General features: G+C 38.1%; 1 protein-coding gene and 1 pseudogene across 3 annotated transcripts; both read right to left on the bottom strand.

The window, feature by feature from the left end:
• Positions 1 to 724: 724 nt before the first annotated feature.
• On the bottom strand, positions 725 to 9,026 carry LOC139776631 (uncharacterized). 3 transcript variants are annotated; one of them, XM_071713442.1, is made up of 15 exons: positions 8,024 to 9,026; positions 7,130 to 7,219; positions 6,743 to 7,047; positions 6,506 to 6,638; positions 5,927 to 6,095; positions 5,278 to 5,450; positions 4,856 to 5,183; positions 3,709 to 3,816; positions 3,367 to 3,531; positions 2,810 to 3,016; positions 1,911 to 2,066; positions 1,633 to 1,809; positions 1,409 to 1,519; positions 1,064 to 1,303; positions 725 to 983 (listed from the first exon to the last, which is right to left on the bottom strand). In XM_071713442.1, exons 3-15 carry the CDS (start codon positions 6,877 to 6,879, stop codon positions 829 to 831), a joined length of 2,259 nt encoding a protein of 752 aa, XP_071569543.1. In that variant the 5' UTR covers positions 6,880 to 7,047; positions 7,130 to 7,219; positions 8,024 to 9,026; the 3' UTR covers positions 725 to 828. The 3 variants fall into 3 exon arrangements, with proteins under 3 accessions (XP_071569543.1, XP_071569545.1, XP_071569544.1); XM_071713444.1 differs by having other exon boundaries at positions 6,743 to 7,005; XM_071713443.1 differs by lacking the exon at positions 8,024 to 9,026 and having other exon boundaries at positions 7,130 to 8,014.
• Positions 9,027 to 12,596: 3,570 nt separating this feature from the next.
• LOC139776637 (uncharacterized) lies at positions 12,597 to 18,358 on the bottom strand (annotated as a pseudogene).
• Positions 18,359 to 18,769: the final 411 nt, after the last annotated feature.

Genomic DNA, 18,769 nt, shown 5'->3' with positions numbered 1-18,769 from the left:
TCTTGCTATTTTCTAATTATAATCTAAGACATTTTAAAATTATAGTATTCTATTAATCTATTATTAATATTGTTATTAATTATGTTTTTCTGAATAATTTATGCTAACATAAAAAATGCGACACAAAAATCGAATGTAAATCTAACCAACCTTTTAATAAAACTTTGAACACAATAACGAACCTTAAATCTTTGCACAATTGTGGACATAAAGGTTGGAAAGAAGAAAAACGCGTTAATTTATTTTAAATTTGCTATAAAAATATTTAATAATAAACATTGACGATATACAGAGAAAATACGTACGCCATAAAAAGTCGCTATGAGATTAATAAGAACCTAACTGCAGGTCCACACTTTTACAAAATATCATCAAATCAGACAATGATAAAGGTGTCACGTGTCACACCTTATGTTCCTATAAATATTTCGTAAATAAAGTTTATCGACCATATACCATAAAAATACCTTTTTAAAAAAGTTAAGAAAAAGGCGCCAAGTGTTCGCGCCCTATTGTGCGTAGCTATTGCGCGATCGAAACATTAAGTATTGTTTTAATCTATTTTTGCTACAAAAGTAGTGATATCAGACATCGTGCCAAGCATGAATTTATACATATAAAATTTAATCCTTTCTCACATAAATATATAATTTAATTCTTCTATCGTACTTAATAGAATAATAAAATATTTAATGTAAAAGAACTTGTTAATGACCACGAAAAATTATGTTTACCATGATATTTATTTTTTTAAATTATATTATGCCTATTAAAATAACAGAACACTTTATCCAAAAAAATTGGCGTCCGACTCGGAATATTGTCTTATCATCCAGCCATTAGCGGCGGCTGCTTAACCTCGTCATAGATGTGCTCGGCTCTTTTGTCGTTCATGCCGCTTATCACGTTGTGATACACATTCAAGTTTGGATTTCTTACATGGTCGTCCTTCTTCTGCAGGTAGTATCGCTGACCAAACGTTCCTGAGTAGTAACATCTATATAAGTTGATGTAATTGTCGTGCAAAATTGTCTTTATTTTGTCGTTAATAAACATGTCGTACCTTTGGAATCGTCTTCGTCGGTACAGCTACTTATGTCGAATTTATCCTTCTCAGACTTAGCCGTGTATCGCACTTGAGCCATCTCGTTCCTGACAGCCATTCTACGACGACGATACATCCATGCAGCTAACAAAGCGCCAATTATAACAATAATCGTAAATACGCCTCCGATATACTCATATCTTCCGTCATCTTTCTCTTGGATATTACGGGAGAACAGTTGTTCGTCGCAATTCTCACCTACAGAATAATTTCTCAGTTACATTAAGTCACTGTACGATTCCGAAAATACCTCAATTCTTCATGCAGAATTATTATTACTTTTTTTAAATGTACTCTAAGTACCTGTATACCCTTGCCTGCAAATACAACCCTCGACTGAATGGCACCTGAAGAATTCGTTTTTACATTCGCAAATCTCCAAACAATGGTGACCGTAGTACCCCTCGGGACAAACTGCAATCGGCAAGCGTTGCGTTTAAATATAATTTATCAATATATAACATATAGTTTGGTACATCATTCCTTTCTGGTAGTAACAGTCTACAGCTTTCGGTAGCTAAACCTACTTTCGGTACACATGGTCCCGGTCCATCCCGGCGGACATTGACAATGGCCATCCTTAAGCCTGCATTTACCGTCGTTCTGACACTTGCAATGCTGTGTACAATTAACGCCGTAAGTGCCCTCCGCGCAGGGTGTTTGACAGTACTCGCCTTGCCAGCCAGGTCGGCATTGGCATACACCTGATTAGAAAATACACCTCGGTATAATAAAAGGAATTAGAGTAGACGCATTTAGACGAATGTATATCTCAGGAAGATTCTCTTGCGAGCTCTCGACTTGCCTGATACGTGATGACATTCCCCGCTGTTCTTACAGTGACAATGATTCGAACAATTTAGCCCGTAACGATTGAGCGGACATGGATGTTCGCAGGTGAGACCCAGGTATCCCGTACGGCAAACGTACTCGCCGGTAACGTGATTGCAAGTCATATTTTCTAAGGAAAAAATGATGATACTTAAGAATTTACCGCGATAACATAGAAAAGTTTCCTATAAATAAAACTTTATATATCGCCTGTTGATTTTTATAGTAACACGTTCGTTATAACTATTATTAAACCTTTCACCACTTTTGCTTTAACCCGCGCGAATGTAAGATAGATAATCTAATAATCAATAAAATCATTCAGTGCTTGACAATAAAAGTGACTGGTGGTAAAGAGTAAAATGAATTATTATATACATACTATTTGCGTCAGCGTTTGCGCAAGTAGAGATCAAACTATTTATTCTTAGCTTCGAATAGCTGTACGAATAGAAAAAAAAACCCACATCCAAGCATGTTATCTATATCTCCGGATGTACAATGCCATCACAAGCAGAAGAATTGATCTTACAATTTAATCCAATTTCTTCTCTTTTATTTCTTTCCGATTGTAATATATCAAAATGTATGTCGCGACAGATGGACAAACTTACGTAAAGATATGTTTCTTGAGAGAGACTGACCGATTATGCATCGGAAAAATAGAAACTTATTCAGATATGTTGTAAGAATAACATTGCATTCAGGATTAAGATATTAAACATAACGCAATCTGCCACAAAGTGTGATAATACATTTATCTTATGTTGCCTACAAAACACAATTAAATGGTTCAAAAAACATGCGAATTAAATGTGTTACACTCAAACGATGTCATACGTTTAAATCTTGGATATTGGATCTTCGCTTTACCGTTTATTTTCTCCGGGCACTTTTCTCTGCACCCCAGCCCGTACCATCCTTCCTTGCAGGGTTGCGAGCAATCAGGGCCCTCCCAACCCCTGGCGCAGACGCAACTTCCAGTCGTGGGATCACACGAACTGTTGTGCATGCATTCGCAATGCAAATGACAATCCTTGCCGTAAAAACCTTCTGGACACTTTGTTTCGCATCGTATTCCTGTTTCAACATTAGAGCAAAATCTATCTCGAGAAACGGCTCTCTGCTGCATGACTACTATTAAGAACCGTTCTTCATACGCTATCGCTTCTCTTTACTTTTTATATTACAATACCATTATTCAATTGACAATATATGCGATACAGCTATACACAAGAAAAACAAAAAAGTCAAAATACTATTAATTTGACTCTCTATTCTCCTTGAGTACGTTTTTGAATAATCTTGTTCACGATCGCTTTAACAATAATTTTTCTATTGATTCAACAATGACGTAACATGTTGATTTTCACGACAAAAAAAATTTTTGATTGACGACTAAAATTGGCGCGAAAATTAATTCAACAAACCTTGCCCTTCCGGCTTGCAGTTGCAATACCCAGTAGCGGAATCACAGTCCACGGTGTTCTCCTTGACACAGTCGCATCTCTGATCACATCCGTTTCCATAGAAGTCCTTTCTACAACGATCCTGACATAGCGTACCGGAGAAGCCAGCCGCACACGTGCACGTGCCTGCGTTTGTTTAGATTTAAGATAACATGTATTCTGTGCAAGTAGTAAGAAAGAATTTAAAGGTAGGAATTCATCGCGTATATCTTTGTATGTCCCTTTTTAACGATATTGATGTAAAATTTTACTATTTTTATCGCGAGGAATCGAACCGGAATAGTCGCTACTTGATTGCCTTACCATTTTGCGGGTGGCAGGCTGCATTATTATAGCAGTTGCATTTGCCTTCGCAATCCTTGCCATAGAATTTGTCATCGCACGGACGGTCGCACAAGATACCGACCCATCCTGGTAAAATGTCGAAGAGATACGTGAAATTTGTGTCGTACTTAGCGATGTCGAATAAGGTAAATGCACCTATTTGCGTCCGGGTAAGGGTTATAGCAGAATAGAAGATCAATATACGAGTATAATCTATTCCAATTTGATTAAAAATCATTATCTACTGATTGAAAAATATATTTTTTTTTATGGAAAAAAGCGTTTGTTTTGACAAATTGCTACATATTGTACCGGAAAATTCTAAAATTACGCGAAGGTATCATTGTACGTCGTTGCGTCCGCCTTAGTTAGATTAGTTTTCGAACGTATTTGCGTCCATTGCGTTGCCCCATTTGCGTCAGGACTTACCTCGTGATTATTTCTCAGGATCCGCAACAACGATAAAAATGACAGTCACTTTCACCGTCCGATCTACTAAGAATTTGCCCTCAGCGCACGCGTATACACAAATGGTCACTCACGGCGCGCACTATGAAAATTGAAACCGTGTTATATTTTTTTAATTTCAATGAAACACATTTTAAAATAGACGCAATTATAGAATATTGTCTATATTCTATATAATTGATTTTATTATTTTTTAATCAGATTCGGACGCAAATAGGAGCACGGACGCAAATAGGTGCATTTACCTTATCTTCATCGGAAATACGTTTATTATAGCGAGACTTTAATAAATAATTCTACTAAGTAACTAAGTATTACTAGATAATCCTACTAACAAAGTGAAGTATGGTAAGTTCTACAGATGAGCAATGAAAGTTACTGACGTGTACGAAAAATATCAAACAAAGCTGCGTCTAATACTATGCAAAATGTTACGCAGAATAATTGTGAAATAATATTGATAAGACTCCAGGAGACAATAAATAAAAGTAAGAATGACCAAACATTTAAACCTAAAAGTTTCACCCTGATACTGACATTGACTATTTCTTCTGTGACTAATTTATTTCTGCAACTATAGGTGCATCTAAAAGATTTTCTCTAAACGATCAGTTTATAATTACAAACCATCGAGTGTGATCATTCGAGTTACGCTTACCAGCCGTGCAATTGCAGCTTCCATTCTCAGGCGAGCAGCTGGCTCCGTTCTTGCAAGCGCACTTCTGCGCGCAGTCCTCCCCGAACGTATTCGCGGGGCACAGATCGCCGCAATCCTTTCCGCGATATCCGTCCGCGCAGGTGCAAGTGCCGTCGATGGGCGAGCACTGCGCGTTGTTCTTGCAGGTGCAATGATTTTGACAACCCTTGCCGAAGGTATAGAAGGGACACGGCCTGTCACAGGTTTTGCCGTCCCATCCCGTTTTGCAGGAACATTGTCCAGTCCACGGATGACATTGCTCCGTATTGCTTTTCTCACATTCGCAAACCTGTGAATTAAGTTTAATTTACAATTGGTGCGAGACATCGTAAAAGTTTTTAAGAGTAACTTTCTAATTGTAAAAAGTGCATGTAAAGACTCACTTTTGTACAGTTGGAACCGTACAAACCGTCCTTGCAGGCTCGTTGGCTGCACGTTTCATCCATCCAATCTGCACCGCATACACAGGTACCGTTACTAGGATCACACGTGGCACCGTTCTGGCACTTCTGGCAATCCATCTCGCAATTTCTGCCCCATTTACCCGAAAGGCACTCTGTTCATATGAAAGTTAAAATTAACCTTCTGTACATGCCGTTTAAATAAACTAATATCTTCGATAGCGCAGGAAGTTACCGTGTATTTCTTTCATCAGTTTTTAAAAATAATTATATGAGACATAAATATTCCAGGAAAACCCGCCAACGTAACTTCTTAAACACAATAAAAATGTATTTACGCTAAGTATTCGTGATTTGCGATTACGTGTTTTTAAATTTCTTTCGTTAACGCGAAGTGACATTATTACTAAATTATAACATACAACATCTTTAGTAATATTCTCGTTATTTCACGTTCGCTATCTCTCTATACGTGTTACTCTAACACGTTGTTATTCATGTCGGATGCGTCGGACTGTTGCATCGCAAATGAAAAGTACGTGCACTATAATAAAAGAGTATTTGTTTCGCCAGGTATACCGGAATGCATGTCCCACCGTTATTATTATTATAAAAATGAGGCTGCTCTCACTGGTATTACATAACGAGCCGCGGTATCCCGACTCGCATTCGCAGACGTCAGGCGCAATACAGGTACCGTAGAGACAACCCTCGGAGCACACTGGAATGCAGCGATCGCCTTTCGTGGTCTCCGTGTAGCCTTTGCAGCATTCTTTTACGGGCCTTTGTTTCGTCACATTCTGCAAGAAACACGTAATTACAGACCGTAATTCGCACCGTTCCACACTGAGAAAAAAAATATTTTAATCCAAAAAAATATTTATTAGGTGGCTCCTAATAGCATATTTACTTACTTTTTACACATATTTATTTAGAATTAGATTTTTTTGTTTAATTGAAATAAAAATATCTAATTCTAAATAAATATGTGTAAAAAGTAAGTAAATATGCTATTAGGAGCCACATAATAAATATTTTTATGGATTAAAATGTTTTCTTTCTCAGTACACCGATAATCGTTTCTCCGCAGCTTTTTCGTCTGAGCTTGCTATCGCTCCGCGACAGTAATTAAGCACAAAACACAAATCTAGATCAGACCTTTCCACAAAATATAAGAAAGTACTTCGTAGATGCGGATTAGATAACCGACCTGGATCTTGTAGACTGTCTCGTACTTGATTTCGTACGTGGTACACCATCTTGGTATGATTAAAATAAAGCACGCTTTGCTGTCCCTCACGGTGTAAGGTTTTCTCTCGGACACTCTCACCGTTATCGTATACCTGAAATGACACTCGCTCTCATAAATTCCACCGACGATAACGCTGTTTAACGAGCGAACAAATTCGCGAACAAATTATTAAAATCTCGATTCCCGACTGCTTACGTTTCCTGCCGGGTGCATACGTTCGGTCCCTCGAGGCTTGCTCCTGTCGAGACTATCACGGTGGCGGCCACGATCAGCCACCACGCTGCAGACTCCATTCCGGATCCAGACAACATTGAACTTCGTGAGCGAAACATCGCTATCGTCTTTCCATTACGTTATTGTTAGCTTATTCGATCGTGATTAATCTCTTACGTTTCTGCACGGCACGCCGGATCGTATCCATTCGCTCGAAAAGCAGAACGATCGACTCGTCTACGGATCTGAGAGTAAGATGTGTCAAGTTGACGCAAGGGGTAACACAACTGTAGAATTTTCAAAAAAATTTTTTTATTGGCCTAAAAGATGCTTTGAACCTTCTAGAATAAGGGGAAAAAAGTTTTATACCTGTACAAAATTTTTTTCTTTGAAATTTCGAGCTCTTTTGAAGCGCGTCGGACTGCTCCGAAACGACTACCTGCGGCACGTAGATACCTGCTGGAAGGGTACAGCCTAATGACTTTCCTTTTGATTTCTAACTTGTCTAATACACTAACAGATGTCTAATACACTAATACACTAACTGTTTGGAACTTGGCTTTTAAGTCCTACTCAAGTGGCAAAAAAGTATTGCAAGTAGCGGCTTTGACAGATGCGGCAAAACAGGCACGCACCAGCATAAAATCGACGAGGAAAGAAAATGAGGAGGAATATTTAAGCAGGGAAGGGCAGCTTTATGGTCCAGGGATAGCAGATTAATGGTAAAAAATTTTAAACAGTCAAATTTTTCATTTTTTCCCGTCCATAACAGATCTCAAAACTTTAAAGGCGTTTTTCTCAAAACACGATTTTTTAAAACGGTACGCAGCATAAGTCCAACAATTTTCGTTCTATTCACTCCAAATTTTGACCATATCTTTAAAATAACATTCCGAAGAGAAATACGTACGGGATTTTCGATAAGTTGATTCTAACATTATTTATTAACAAATGATTGCCCCTTTTTTTGTCAAAAATTGAACTGTTTACTTCAAATGCTCGCCAATCACACAAAAATTAATATTTTCAAAATCCCCTACGTATTTCTCCAGCTATACTCATGTAGATTAAGAGAAAATTTTTTGTTTTTTCTAGATTCAAATTTGCGTCAGTTATACTGCGTGCCGCAGAGCGCGTCAAATTAAACATGCCTCGCGAGAATGACTGCAGCGTCGCCATTTTGTACTATTATTGAATAAATATTTTTTTTTGAACACTTAAAAACATGATTAATTACATCCTTTAATATTATTATCCTCTTACTTTTCCTTCCATCCAAAAAAAAATCACAAAAAAACTCGTGTGTCACAATCCATGTAGCAAACTGACGTTATTTATATATTGTCATTTTAATGTCAAAATAACGTTTTGACGTCAAAATAATTATTAAATAACGTCACAATAACGTCAACTGCTACCTGAAAGCGGCGCAATTTATTTCCCGAATTACGAACGACTGCAAAATGTGCAGAAGCATGTACCTCGCACACCGGATACACGATTACTAGCACGTCGGCAATGCCGGACCAAACTGTGGACCAAGAAGCACGCCTACAATACAATGCATTATATCAGTATTATATCAATAGTATACAGTGCCTACGTTTCCTGCGATCGTCTTACATCGATCGTCTTACATTGGACTTTGGACTTCAGATAAGCGCCACGAAGAAGGATGATCATTTCTTTCAAGCATTTCCGGTAATAATGTCCGTCACGATAAATATTAGGGGTGACGAGCTAAGCTATAATATTTTCTCTATAATATCAATAAGTGACGATAAGATGGTAACCGATATCGTTCGCGCGGCGCGTGAGAAAGGAAGAAGCATTCGCGACAACAAAATTTAAATAAGATTTAGAATTTAAAGGTAGACCGAGTGGTGAAAGTGTCCCAGAAATCGCTAACGTTTATACATTTTCGTTTACCGTAATTTAGACTGCTCGCGTCGACTGACCGATGATCGACTGACAACTGCCCGACGAATGAATCATGAAAGCTCCGGGGTTTTTTGTGCGATAAACAAAGAATATTCCAGACACTTTGGGCACTTGGCGGAAGTGAAACAGCCAGCGGAAATATATTTATCATTTATTATTATTAACTGGCTTAGCGGAATTGTTAAATTGTGACTGGATTTTTCGATGCCCTGCGCTAGTGAGATAGCGGCTTCCGTTTAGTCCAGTTTTAATTGCGAGCTTGAAATCAACACGCGTCTCCAAACATCTATTGTCGAAGAAGTTTTGCTAAAGAAGCTGCGAGAACGGCTGAAGCTCATTGTGACATGTATAAACATATAGAGAAAGGAATTGATAAAAATGTCGCGGCGTCTGTGATAAGTGTTATTTTTAAAGTTATTGCATTCTCAAACAATATTAACATTTAAATTTGCATAATAATAATTAAATATTAATCATTGAGGAAATATTATATTTTGTAGTGTTCTTTTTATTTTTATTTAATTTATTTTATATTTATAAAAAAAATAAAAAGAATACTACAAACTATATGTATTTTTAATAATCAAGATTTATTCACCACCTAAGATTCATCATGACGTTATGACCGTAAATATTTGAAACTGACAATGAGTTGAAAAGGTATTCTTTCTTCGCGGCGCTTATCTAAAGTCAAATGTAAGACGACACGGAGAGACGCTTAAGAGCGGCCATTGTTTTGATGCAGCTACTATAAGTGATACTCCACATATCCACGAAACATGGACGTTGAACTAATATCCCCATAAAATTCTTCAGAGGGTTTTTAAAAAAATGTTTTCTTCAATAAATAGGTGTTGCTAATAAAAAGTTATTAAGAATGGATTTTTATACGTTACATCTACAAATTACAATTATTATGTTTATCTATACATATTTATTTATATAATTTTGCGCGATAAAACTTTTGAGACATTAAAAGATCTTGAATATTTTGCTATAAATATTCTCAAAATTCTAGTCGGTGATAAAATCTAAAAAAATTTACATGCTGACATTATTTATAAGAGAGCATTATGTTCTAAATTTCATGCAATTATTAACACTTATTCTGATTCTTCTTACGACCTCCTCAATATTGCAAAAAAATGTAGTCAGATTTTTCACATCTTTGAATGTACTTTTAGTACGATATTCTTTACATATAAAACACAAATTTATTCAATTCCTAATATTTCTAATAATCATTTTTGTTGTTAATTGATATACAGCCATGAGTCTCCCATTATAGTACATTATAAATAATCTTCAACTTTATTATAAGTGCCCTCAAAAACCAGTGAACCTATAACCAGTGAAAAAAGCTAAAGAAATTTATATTACTTATACAGGAGCGCTCATTTTTTTAAATTTTATGCAATTGTTAACATTTTCGGATTCTCTTTACAGCCGCACCTTAAGCAATATTTTATTATTTTAATAATAAAAATTTTATCACGGATAAAACGTACAATGCTCGCCAAGCATATACCTAGTGATGGTTCTGCCGCCCTCGCCCAAACCTCTTATTTTTATTCCTTTTCGTTTATACGAGAGAACGGAATAAAACCACGTAGATTTCAATTCAGCGTATCATCGTTACATCTCACGATAACTGACTCTCTCGGATTTTCACTTTGATAATTATTTCGGGCTCCGACCGGTTTATGCATCCGCGGTGATTCTTTTCTGGAGATGCGCTTGGAAAGACGCGAATTTTTTCTCAGAGACATGAAAGACAATAGGGTTCGTTCCTCCGAGTATTTGAATCCCTCGGCGTCATTGCCGTAATAATTACTCATTGACGACGAGTAAACTTTCGTGCGAGTAACTTTCGTGTCACCAACTTATAGTTACGATATTCTAGAAAGCGAAACCGTGCTGCGAAAACAATTCAGGATACTGGGTACGCGTGAATTATTTCATGTCACAAAACGCATATCAGATATTCTATCTGATGTAGTCTAATTATTAATTGCGGTGGCACGTGGCACATTGAACCCGAGTCGCTCGCGCCGCTACCTCTTCGCTCGAGGCTCGAGCGTCGCCGTAAGAATGGCGCGCAAGGTAGGGGTAGGGCGCGCGACGTCACACGGCCTTCGAGCTTCGCGAGCCCGCGCCGCGGCCCGCGGGATAAACAAAGCAATTAAACGCTCGAGCTGCCGAACTGTTAGTCACGCAACGAAATATTTAAATTGTTACAAGAAAAATAACAATGTATGGTGTGTGCGTTTAATATACGATGTCCCGTGTTTTTCAAAGTTATGGATTCGGTACATGGATTCGTTCATGGATTTCTGTCGTGTATGTTACTTAACGATATTTTTTTGAAAATCATTGAGTGTCTCGCGCGGCTTTTCGGACCTCTTTTCTTCTCGTCGATCGCACTTTAATACCAACATTCTAAAACTTGTTATCGCTTTTGGCGCTCGGTGAAAAAGTCAAAGCTCCGAAATGCGCGACGGACGACACTGATCAACTCTCGAGAAATACACGTTTATTTCAACATTGTTATGTGTTCTTTAATATTAGGCATGCTCTCTCGAACGGAATTAGACCATAGAAGATTTTAGAATGCTCTTGCATAACGATAGCCAACGAGAAAGAAGTAGTAGCGAATATCATCGCTCGGCGCTCGGTGAAAAAGTCGAAGCTCCGAAATGCGACGAACGACAATAATCGAATCTCGAGAAATACGTTTATTTTAACATTGCTATATGTTAGTTTAATGCAAGAATTATGCTATCTCAAACAAGATTTCCGTCGACTTTGCCGCATTTCGAAGCTTCTATCTTTCCGCCGAGCGTCGTCCAACTACGCTATCTCTTTCTCGTTGGCTATAAGCATTATTTATGTAACAGCATTAAATTCTAAAACTCTTTATCCTCTAATCTTGTTCGAGAGAAATGCATATCATTGAAAAGGGAAGCTACGAATGCCGTCGCTCGTCCTCGGCGCACAGTTAGACGCGGAATATCTACGACGACCTCTTGCCTCAGATGCTTTGCTAATATATCAGGAGTAATTTTCCGAAATTTCGGACGGTGTGAAACCTGAGTTTCGCCTATCTTATTATCCATGCAAGTTTATTCTTCTATTAACTTTTATTATCTTCTAGCGTCTCTCTACGGATGCATAATTAAATTCTTGCTATTTTCTAATTATAATCTAAGACATTTTAAAATTATAGTATTCTATTAATCTATTATTAATATTGTTATTAATTATGTTTTTCTGAATAATTCATGCTAACATAAAAAATGCGACAGAAAAATCGAATGTAAACTTAACCAACCTTTTAATAAAACTTTGAACACAATAACAAACCTTAAATCTTTGCACAATTGTGGACATAAAGGTTGGAAAGAAGAAAAACGCGTTGATTTATTTTAAAAATATTTAAGAATAAACATTGACGATATACAGAGAAAATACGCCATAAAAAATCGCTATGAGATTAATAAGAACCTAACAACTGCAGGTCCAGGCTTTTACAAATATCATCAAATCAGACAATGATAAAGGTGTCACGTGTCACACCTCTTATGTTCCTATAAATATTTCGTAAATAAAGTTCATCGACCATATACCATAAAAACACCCTTTTAAAAAAGTTAAGAAAAAAGCGCCAAGTGTTCGCGCCCTATTGTGCGTAGCTATTGCGCAATCGAAACATTATTGTTTTAATCTATTTTTGCTGTAAAAGTAGTGATATCAGACATCGTGCCAAGTGAGCGTGAATTTATACATAGAAAATTTAATCCTTTCTTACATAAATATATAATTTAATTCTTCTATCGTACTTAATAGAATAATAAAATATTTAATGTAAAAAAACTTTGTTAATGAGCACGAAAAATTATGTTTACCATAATATTTAATTTTTTTTATTATATTATGCCTATTATAAAATAACAGAATACTTTATCCAAAAAAAATTGGCGTCCGACTCGGAATATTGTCTTATCATTTAGCCTTTAGCGGCGGCTGCTTAATCTCGTCATAGATGTGCGAGACTCTTTTGTCGTTCATGCCGCTTATCTCGTTGTGATACACATTCAAGTTTGGATTTCTTACATGATCGTCCTTCTTCTGCAGGTAGTATCGCTGACCGAACATTCCTGAATAGTAACATCTATATAAGTTGATATGTAATTGTCGTGCAAAATTGTCTTTATTTTGTCGTTAATAAACATGTCGTACCTTTGGAGTCGTCTTCGTCGGTACAGCTACTTATGTCGAATTTATCCTTCTCAGACTTAGCCGTTTATTGCACTTGAGCTATCTCGTTCTTGACACCAGCCATTCTGCGACGACGATACATCCATGCAGCTAACAAAGCGCCAATTATAACAATAATCGCAAATACGCCCCCGATATACTCATAACTTCGGTTACCTTTCTCTTGGATATTATGGGAGAACAGTTGTTCATCGCAATTCTCACCTACAGAATAATTTCTCAGTCACATTAAGTCACTGTACGATTCCGAAAAAACCTCAATTCTTCATGCAGAATTATTATTATTATTTTTAAATGTACTCTAAGTACCTGTATACCCTTGCCTGCAAATACAACCCTCGACTGAATGGCACCTGAAGAATTCGTTTTTACATTCGCAAATCTCCAAACAATGGTGACCGTGGTACCCCTCGGGACAAACTGCAATCGGCAAGCGTTGCGTTTAAATATAATTTATCAATATATAACATAGTTTGGTACATCATTCCTTTCTGGTAGTAACAGTCTACAGCTTTCGGTAGCTAAACCTACTTTCGGTACACATGGTCCCGGTCCATCCCGGCGGACATTGACAATGGCCATCCTTAAGCCTGCATTTACCGTCGTTCTGACACTTGCAATGCTGTGTACAATTAACGCCGTAAGTGCCCTCCGCGCAGGGTGTTTGACAGTACTCGCCTTGCCAGCCAGGTCGGCATTGGCATACACCTGATTAGAAAATACACCTCGGTATAATAAAAGGAATTAGAGTGGACGCATTTAGACGAATGTATATCTCAGGAAGATTCTCTTGTGAGCTCTCGACTTGCCTGTTACGTGATGACATTCCCCGCCGTTCTTACAGTGACAATGATTCGAACAATTTAGCCCGTAACGATTGAGCGGACACGGATGCTCGCAGGTGAGACCCAGGTATCCCGTACGGCAAACGTACTCGCCGGTAACGTGATTGCAAGTCATATTTTCTAGGGAAAAAACGATGATACTTAAGAATTTATCGCGATAACATAGAAAAGTTTCCTATAAATAAAACTTTATACATATATCGCCTGTTAATTTTTAGTAACACGTTCGTTATAACTATTATTAATTCTTTCACCACTTTTACTTTAACCGAATGTAAGATAGATAATCTAATAATCAATAAAATCATTCAGTGCTTGACAATAAAAGTGACTGGTGGTAAAGAGTAAAATGAATTATTATATACATACTATTTGCGTCAGCGTTTGCGCAAGTAGAGATCAAACTATTTATTCTTAGCTTCGAATAGCTGTACGAATAGAAAAAAAAACCCACATCCAAGCATGTTATCTATATCTCCGGATGTACAATGCCATCACAAGCAGAAGAATTGATCTTACAATTTAATCCAATTTCTTCTCTTTTATTTCTTTCCGATTGTAATATATCAAAATGTATGTCGCGAAATGTATGTTTCTTGAGAGAGACTGACCGATTATGCATCGGAAAAATAGAAACTTATTCAGATATGTTGTAAGAATAACATTGCATTCAGGATTAAGATATTAAACATAACGCAATCTGCCACAAGGTGTGATAATACATTTATCTTATGTCTTATGTTGCCTACGAAACACAATTAATCGGTTCAAAAAACATGCGAATAAAATGTGTTACACTCAAACGATGTCATGCGTTTAAATCTTGGATATTGGATCTTCGCTTTACCGTTTATTTTCTCCAGGCACTTTTCTCTGCATCCCAGCCCGTACCATCCTTCCTTGCAGGATTGCGAGCAATCAAAGCCCTCCCAGCCCTTGGCGCAGACGCAACTTCCGGTCGTGGGATCACACGAACTGTTGTGCATGCATTCGCAATGCAAATGACAATCCTCGCCGTAAAGACCTTCCGGACACTTTGTTTCGCATCGTATTCCTGTTTCAACGTTAGAGCAAAATCCATCTCGAGAAACGGCTCTCTGCTGCATGACTACCATTAAGAACCGTTCTTCATACGCTATCGCTTCTCTTTACTCTTTATATTACAATACCATTATTCAATTGACAATATATGCGGTACAGCTATACACAAGAGCAAAAACAAAATAATATCAATTTGACTCTCTATTCTCCTTGAGTACGTTTTTGAATAATCTTAATTGTTCACTATCGCTTTAACAATAATTTTTCTATTGATTCAACAATGACGTAACATGTTGATTTTCTCGACGGAAAAAATTTTTGATTGACGACCAAATTGGCGCGAAAATTAATTCAACAAACCTCGCCATTCCGGCTTGCAGTTGCAATACCCGGTAGCGGAATCACAGTCCATGGTGTTCTCCTTGACACAGTCGCATCTCTTATTACATCCGTTTCCATAGAAGCCCTTTCTACAACGATCCTGACATAGTGTACCGGTGAAGCCAGGCGCACACGTGCACGTGCCTGCGTTTGTTTAGATTTAAGATAACATGTATTCTGTGCAAGTAGTAAGAAAGAATTTAAAGGTAGGAATTCGTCGCGTATTTCTTTGTATGTTCCTTTTTAACGATATCGATGTAAAATTTTACTATCTTTATCGCAAAGAATCGAACCGGAATAGTCGCTACTTGATTGCCTTACCATTTTGCGGGTGGCATGCTGCATTATTATAGCAGTTGCATTTGCCTTCGCAATCCTTGCCATAGAATTTGTCATCGCACGGACGGTCGCACAAGATACCGACCCATCGTGGTAAAATGTCGAAGAGATACGTGAAATTTGTGTCGTACTTAGCGATGTCGAATATCTTCATCGGAAATACGTTTATTAGCGAGACTTTAATAAATAATTCTACTAAGTAACTAGTATTACTAGATAATCCTCTACTAACAAAGTGAAGTATGGTAAGTTCTACAGATGAGCAATGAAAGTTACTGACGTGTACGAAAAATATCATACAAAGCTGCGTCTAATACTATGCAAAATGTTACGCAGAATAATTGTGAAATAATATTGACAAGACTCCAGGAGACAATAAATAAAAGTAGGAATGACCAAACATTTAAATCTAAAAGTTTCACCCTGATACTAACATTGACTATTTCTTATGTGACTAATTTATTTCTGTAACTATATAGGTGCATCTAAAAGATTTTCTCTAAACGATCAGTTTATAATTACAAACCATATCGAGTGTGATCATTCAAGTTACGCTTACCAGCCGTGCAATTGCAGCTTCCGTTCTCAGGCGAGCAGCTGGCTCCGTTCTTGCAGGCGCACTTCTGCGCGCAGTCTTCCCCGAACGTATTCGCGGGGCACAGATCGCCGCAATCCTTTCCGCGATATCCGTCCGCGCAGAGGCAAGTGCCGTCGATGGGCGAGCACTGCGCGTTGTTCTTGCAAGTGCAATAATTTTGACAACCCTTGCCGAAAGTATAGAAGGAACACGGCCTGTCACAGGTTTTGCCGTCCCATCCCGTTTTGCAGGAACATTGTCCAGTCCACGGATGACATTGCTCCGTATTGCTTTTCTCACATTCGCAAACCTGTGAATTAAGTTTAATTTACAATTGGTGCGAGACATCGTAAAAGTTTTTAAGAGTAACTTTCTAATTGTAAGAAGTGCATGTAAAGACTCACTTTTGTACAGTTGGAACCGTACAAACCGTCTTCGCAGGCTCGTTGGCTGCACGTTTCATCCATCCAATCTGCACCGCATACACAGGTACCGTTACTAGGATCACACGTGGCACCGTTCTGGCACTTCTGGCAATCCATCTCGCAATTTCTGCCCCATTTACCCGAAAGGCACTCTGTTCATATGAAAGTTAAAATTAACCTTCTGTACACGCCGTTTAAATAAACTGATATATTCGATAGCGCAGGAAGTTACCGTGTATTTCTTTCATCAGTTTTTAAAAATAATTATATGAGACATAAATATTCCAGGAAAACCCGCCAACGTAACTTTTTAAACACGATAAAAATGTATTTACGCTAAGTATTCGTGATTTGCGATTACGTATTTTTAAATTCCTTTCGTTAACGCGAAGTGTCATTATTACTAAATTATAACATACAACATCTTTAATAATATTCTCGTTATTTCACGTTCGCTATCTCTCTACGTGTTACTCTAACACATTGTTATTCATGTCGGATATCGGATTGTTGCATCGCAAATGAAAAGTACGTGCACTATAATAAAAGAGTATTCGTTTCGCCAGCTATACAGGAATGCATGTCCCGCCGTTATTATTATTATTATAAAAATGAAGCTGCTCTCACTGGTATCACATAATGAGCCGCGGTATCCCGACTCGCATTCGCAGGCGTCAGACGCAATACAGGTACCGTGGAGACAACCCTCGGAGCACACTGGAATGCAGCGATCGCCTTTCGTGGTCTCCGTGTAGCCTTTGCAGCATTCTTTTACGGGTCTTTGTTTCTTCACATTCTGCAAGAAACACGTAATTACGGACCGTAATTCGCGCCGTTATACACCGATAACCGTTTCTCTGCAGCTTTCTTTTCCGAGCTTGCTGTCGCTCCGCGATAGCGAATGGGAAACAAAAATCTAGATCAAACCTCTCCGTAAAATTAGAAAGTACTTTGTAAATTAGATAACGAACCTGTTCCTTGTAGACTGTCCTGTAGACGACTTTGTATTTGGAACATCTCTGTGGGAAGCTCAAGCACCACGTGTTCTCCCGTATGGTGTACGGTTTCTGCTCGGACACTTTCACCGTTATCGTATATCTAAAATAACATATAACATACGTTATTTGATAACCAAACAGGTGTTGCAAATTCGTGACAAATTATTAAAAATTCGATTCCCGAATTCCTGAATACTTACGTATCCTGCCGGGTGCATATGTTCGGTCCCTCGAGGTTTGCTCCTGTCGAGACTATCACGGTGGCAGCCACGATCAGCCACCACGCTGCAGACTCCATTCCGGCTGATCCAGACAACTTTGAACTTCGTGAGCGAAACATCGCTATCGTCTTTCCATTACGTTATTGTTAGCTTCGATCGTGATTAATCTCTTACGTTTCTGCACGGCACGCCGGATCGTATCCGTTCGCTCGAAAAGCAGAACGATCGACCCGTCTACGGATCTGAGAGTAAGATGTGTCAAGTTGACGCTTTAACGTGTGTCACAATCCATGTAGCAAACTGACGTTATTTATTGTCATTTTAATGTCAAAATGACGTTTTGACGTCAAAATAATTATTAAATAACGTCACAATAACGTCAACATGCTACCTGAAAGCGGCGCGATTTATTTCCCGAATTACGAACGACTGCAAAATGTGCAGAAGCATGTACCTCGCACACCGGATACACGATTACTAGCACGTCGGCAATGCCGGACCAAACTGTGGACCAAGAAGCACGCCTGCAATACAGTGCATTATATCAATAGTATACAGTGCCTACGTGTCCCGCGATCGTCTTACATCGATCGTCTCACATTGGACTTTGGACTTCAGATAAGCGCCACGAAGAAGGATGATCATAATTTCTTTCAAGCATTTCCGATCATAATGTCCGTTACGATAAATATTAGAGGTGACGAGCTATAAGCTATAATATTTTCTCTATAATATTAAGTGACGATAAGATGGTAACCGATATCGTTCGCGCGGCGCGTGAGAAAGGAAGAAGCATTCGCGACAACAAAATTTAAATAAGATTTAGAATTTAGGGGTAGACCGAGTGGTGAAAGTGTCCCGGAAATCGCTAACGTTTATACATTTTCGTTTACCGTAATTTAAACTGCTCGCGCCGCGCGTTGACTGACCGATGATCGACTGACAACTGCCCGACGAATGAAT

Source organism: Temnothorax nylanderi, unplaced genomic scaffold (assembly GCF_030848795.1).
Source record: "Temnothorax nylanderi isolate EJ_2023f unplaced genomic scaffold, tnyl_v1.0 TNYL_tig0124_pilon, whole genome shotgun sequence".
NCBI lineage: Eukaryota > Metazoa > Arthropoda > Insecta > Hymenoptera > Formicidae > Temnothorax > Temnothorax nylanderi.
The sequence above is the reverse complement of the archived record's forward strand: the minus strand, read 5'-3'. Positions and strand labels throughout refer to the sequence as shown.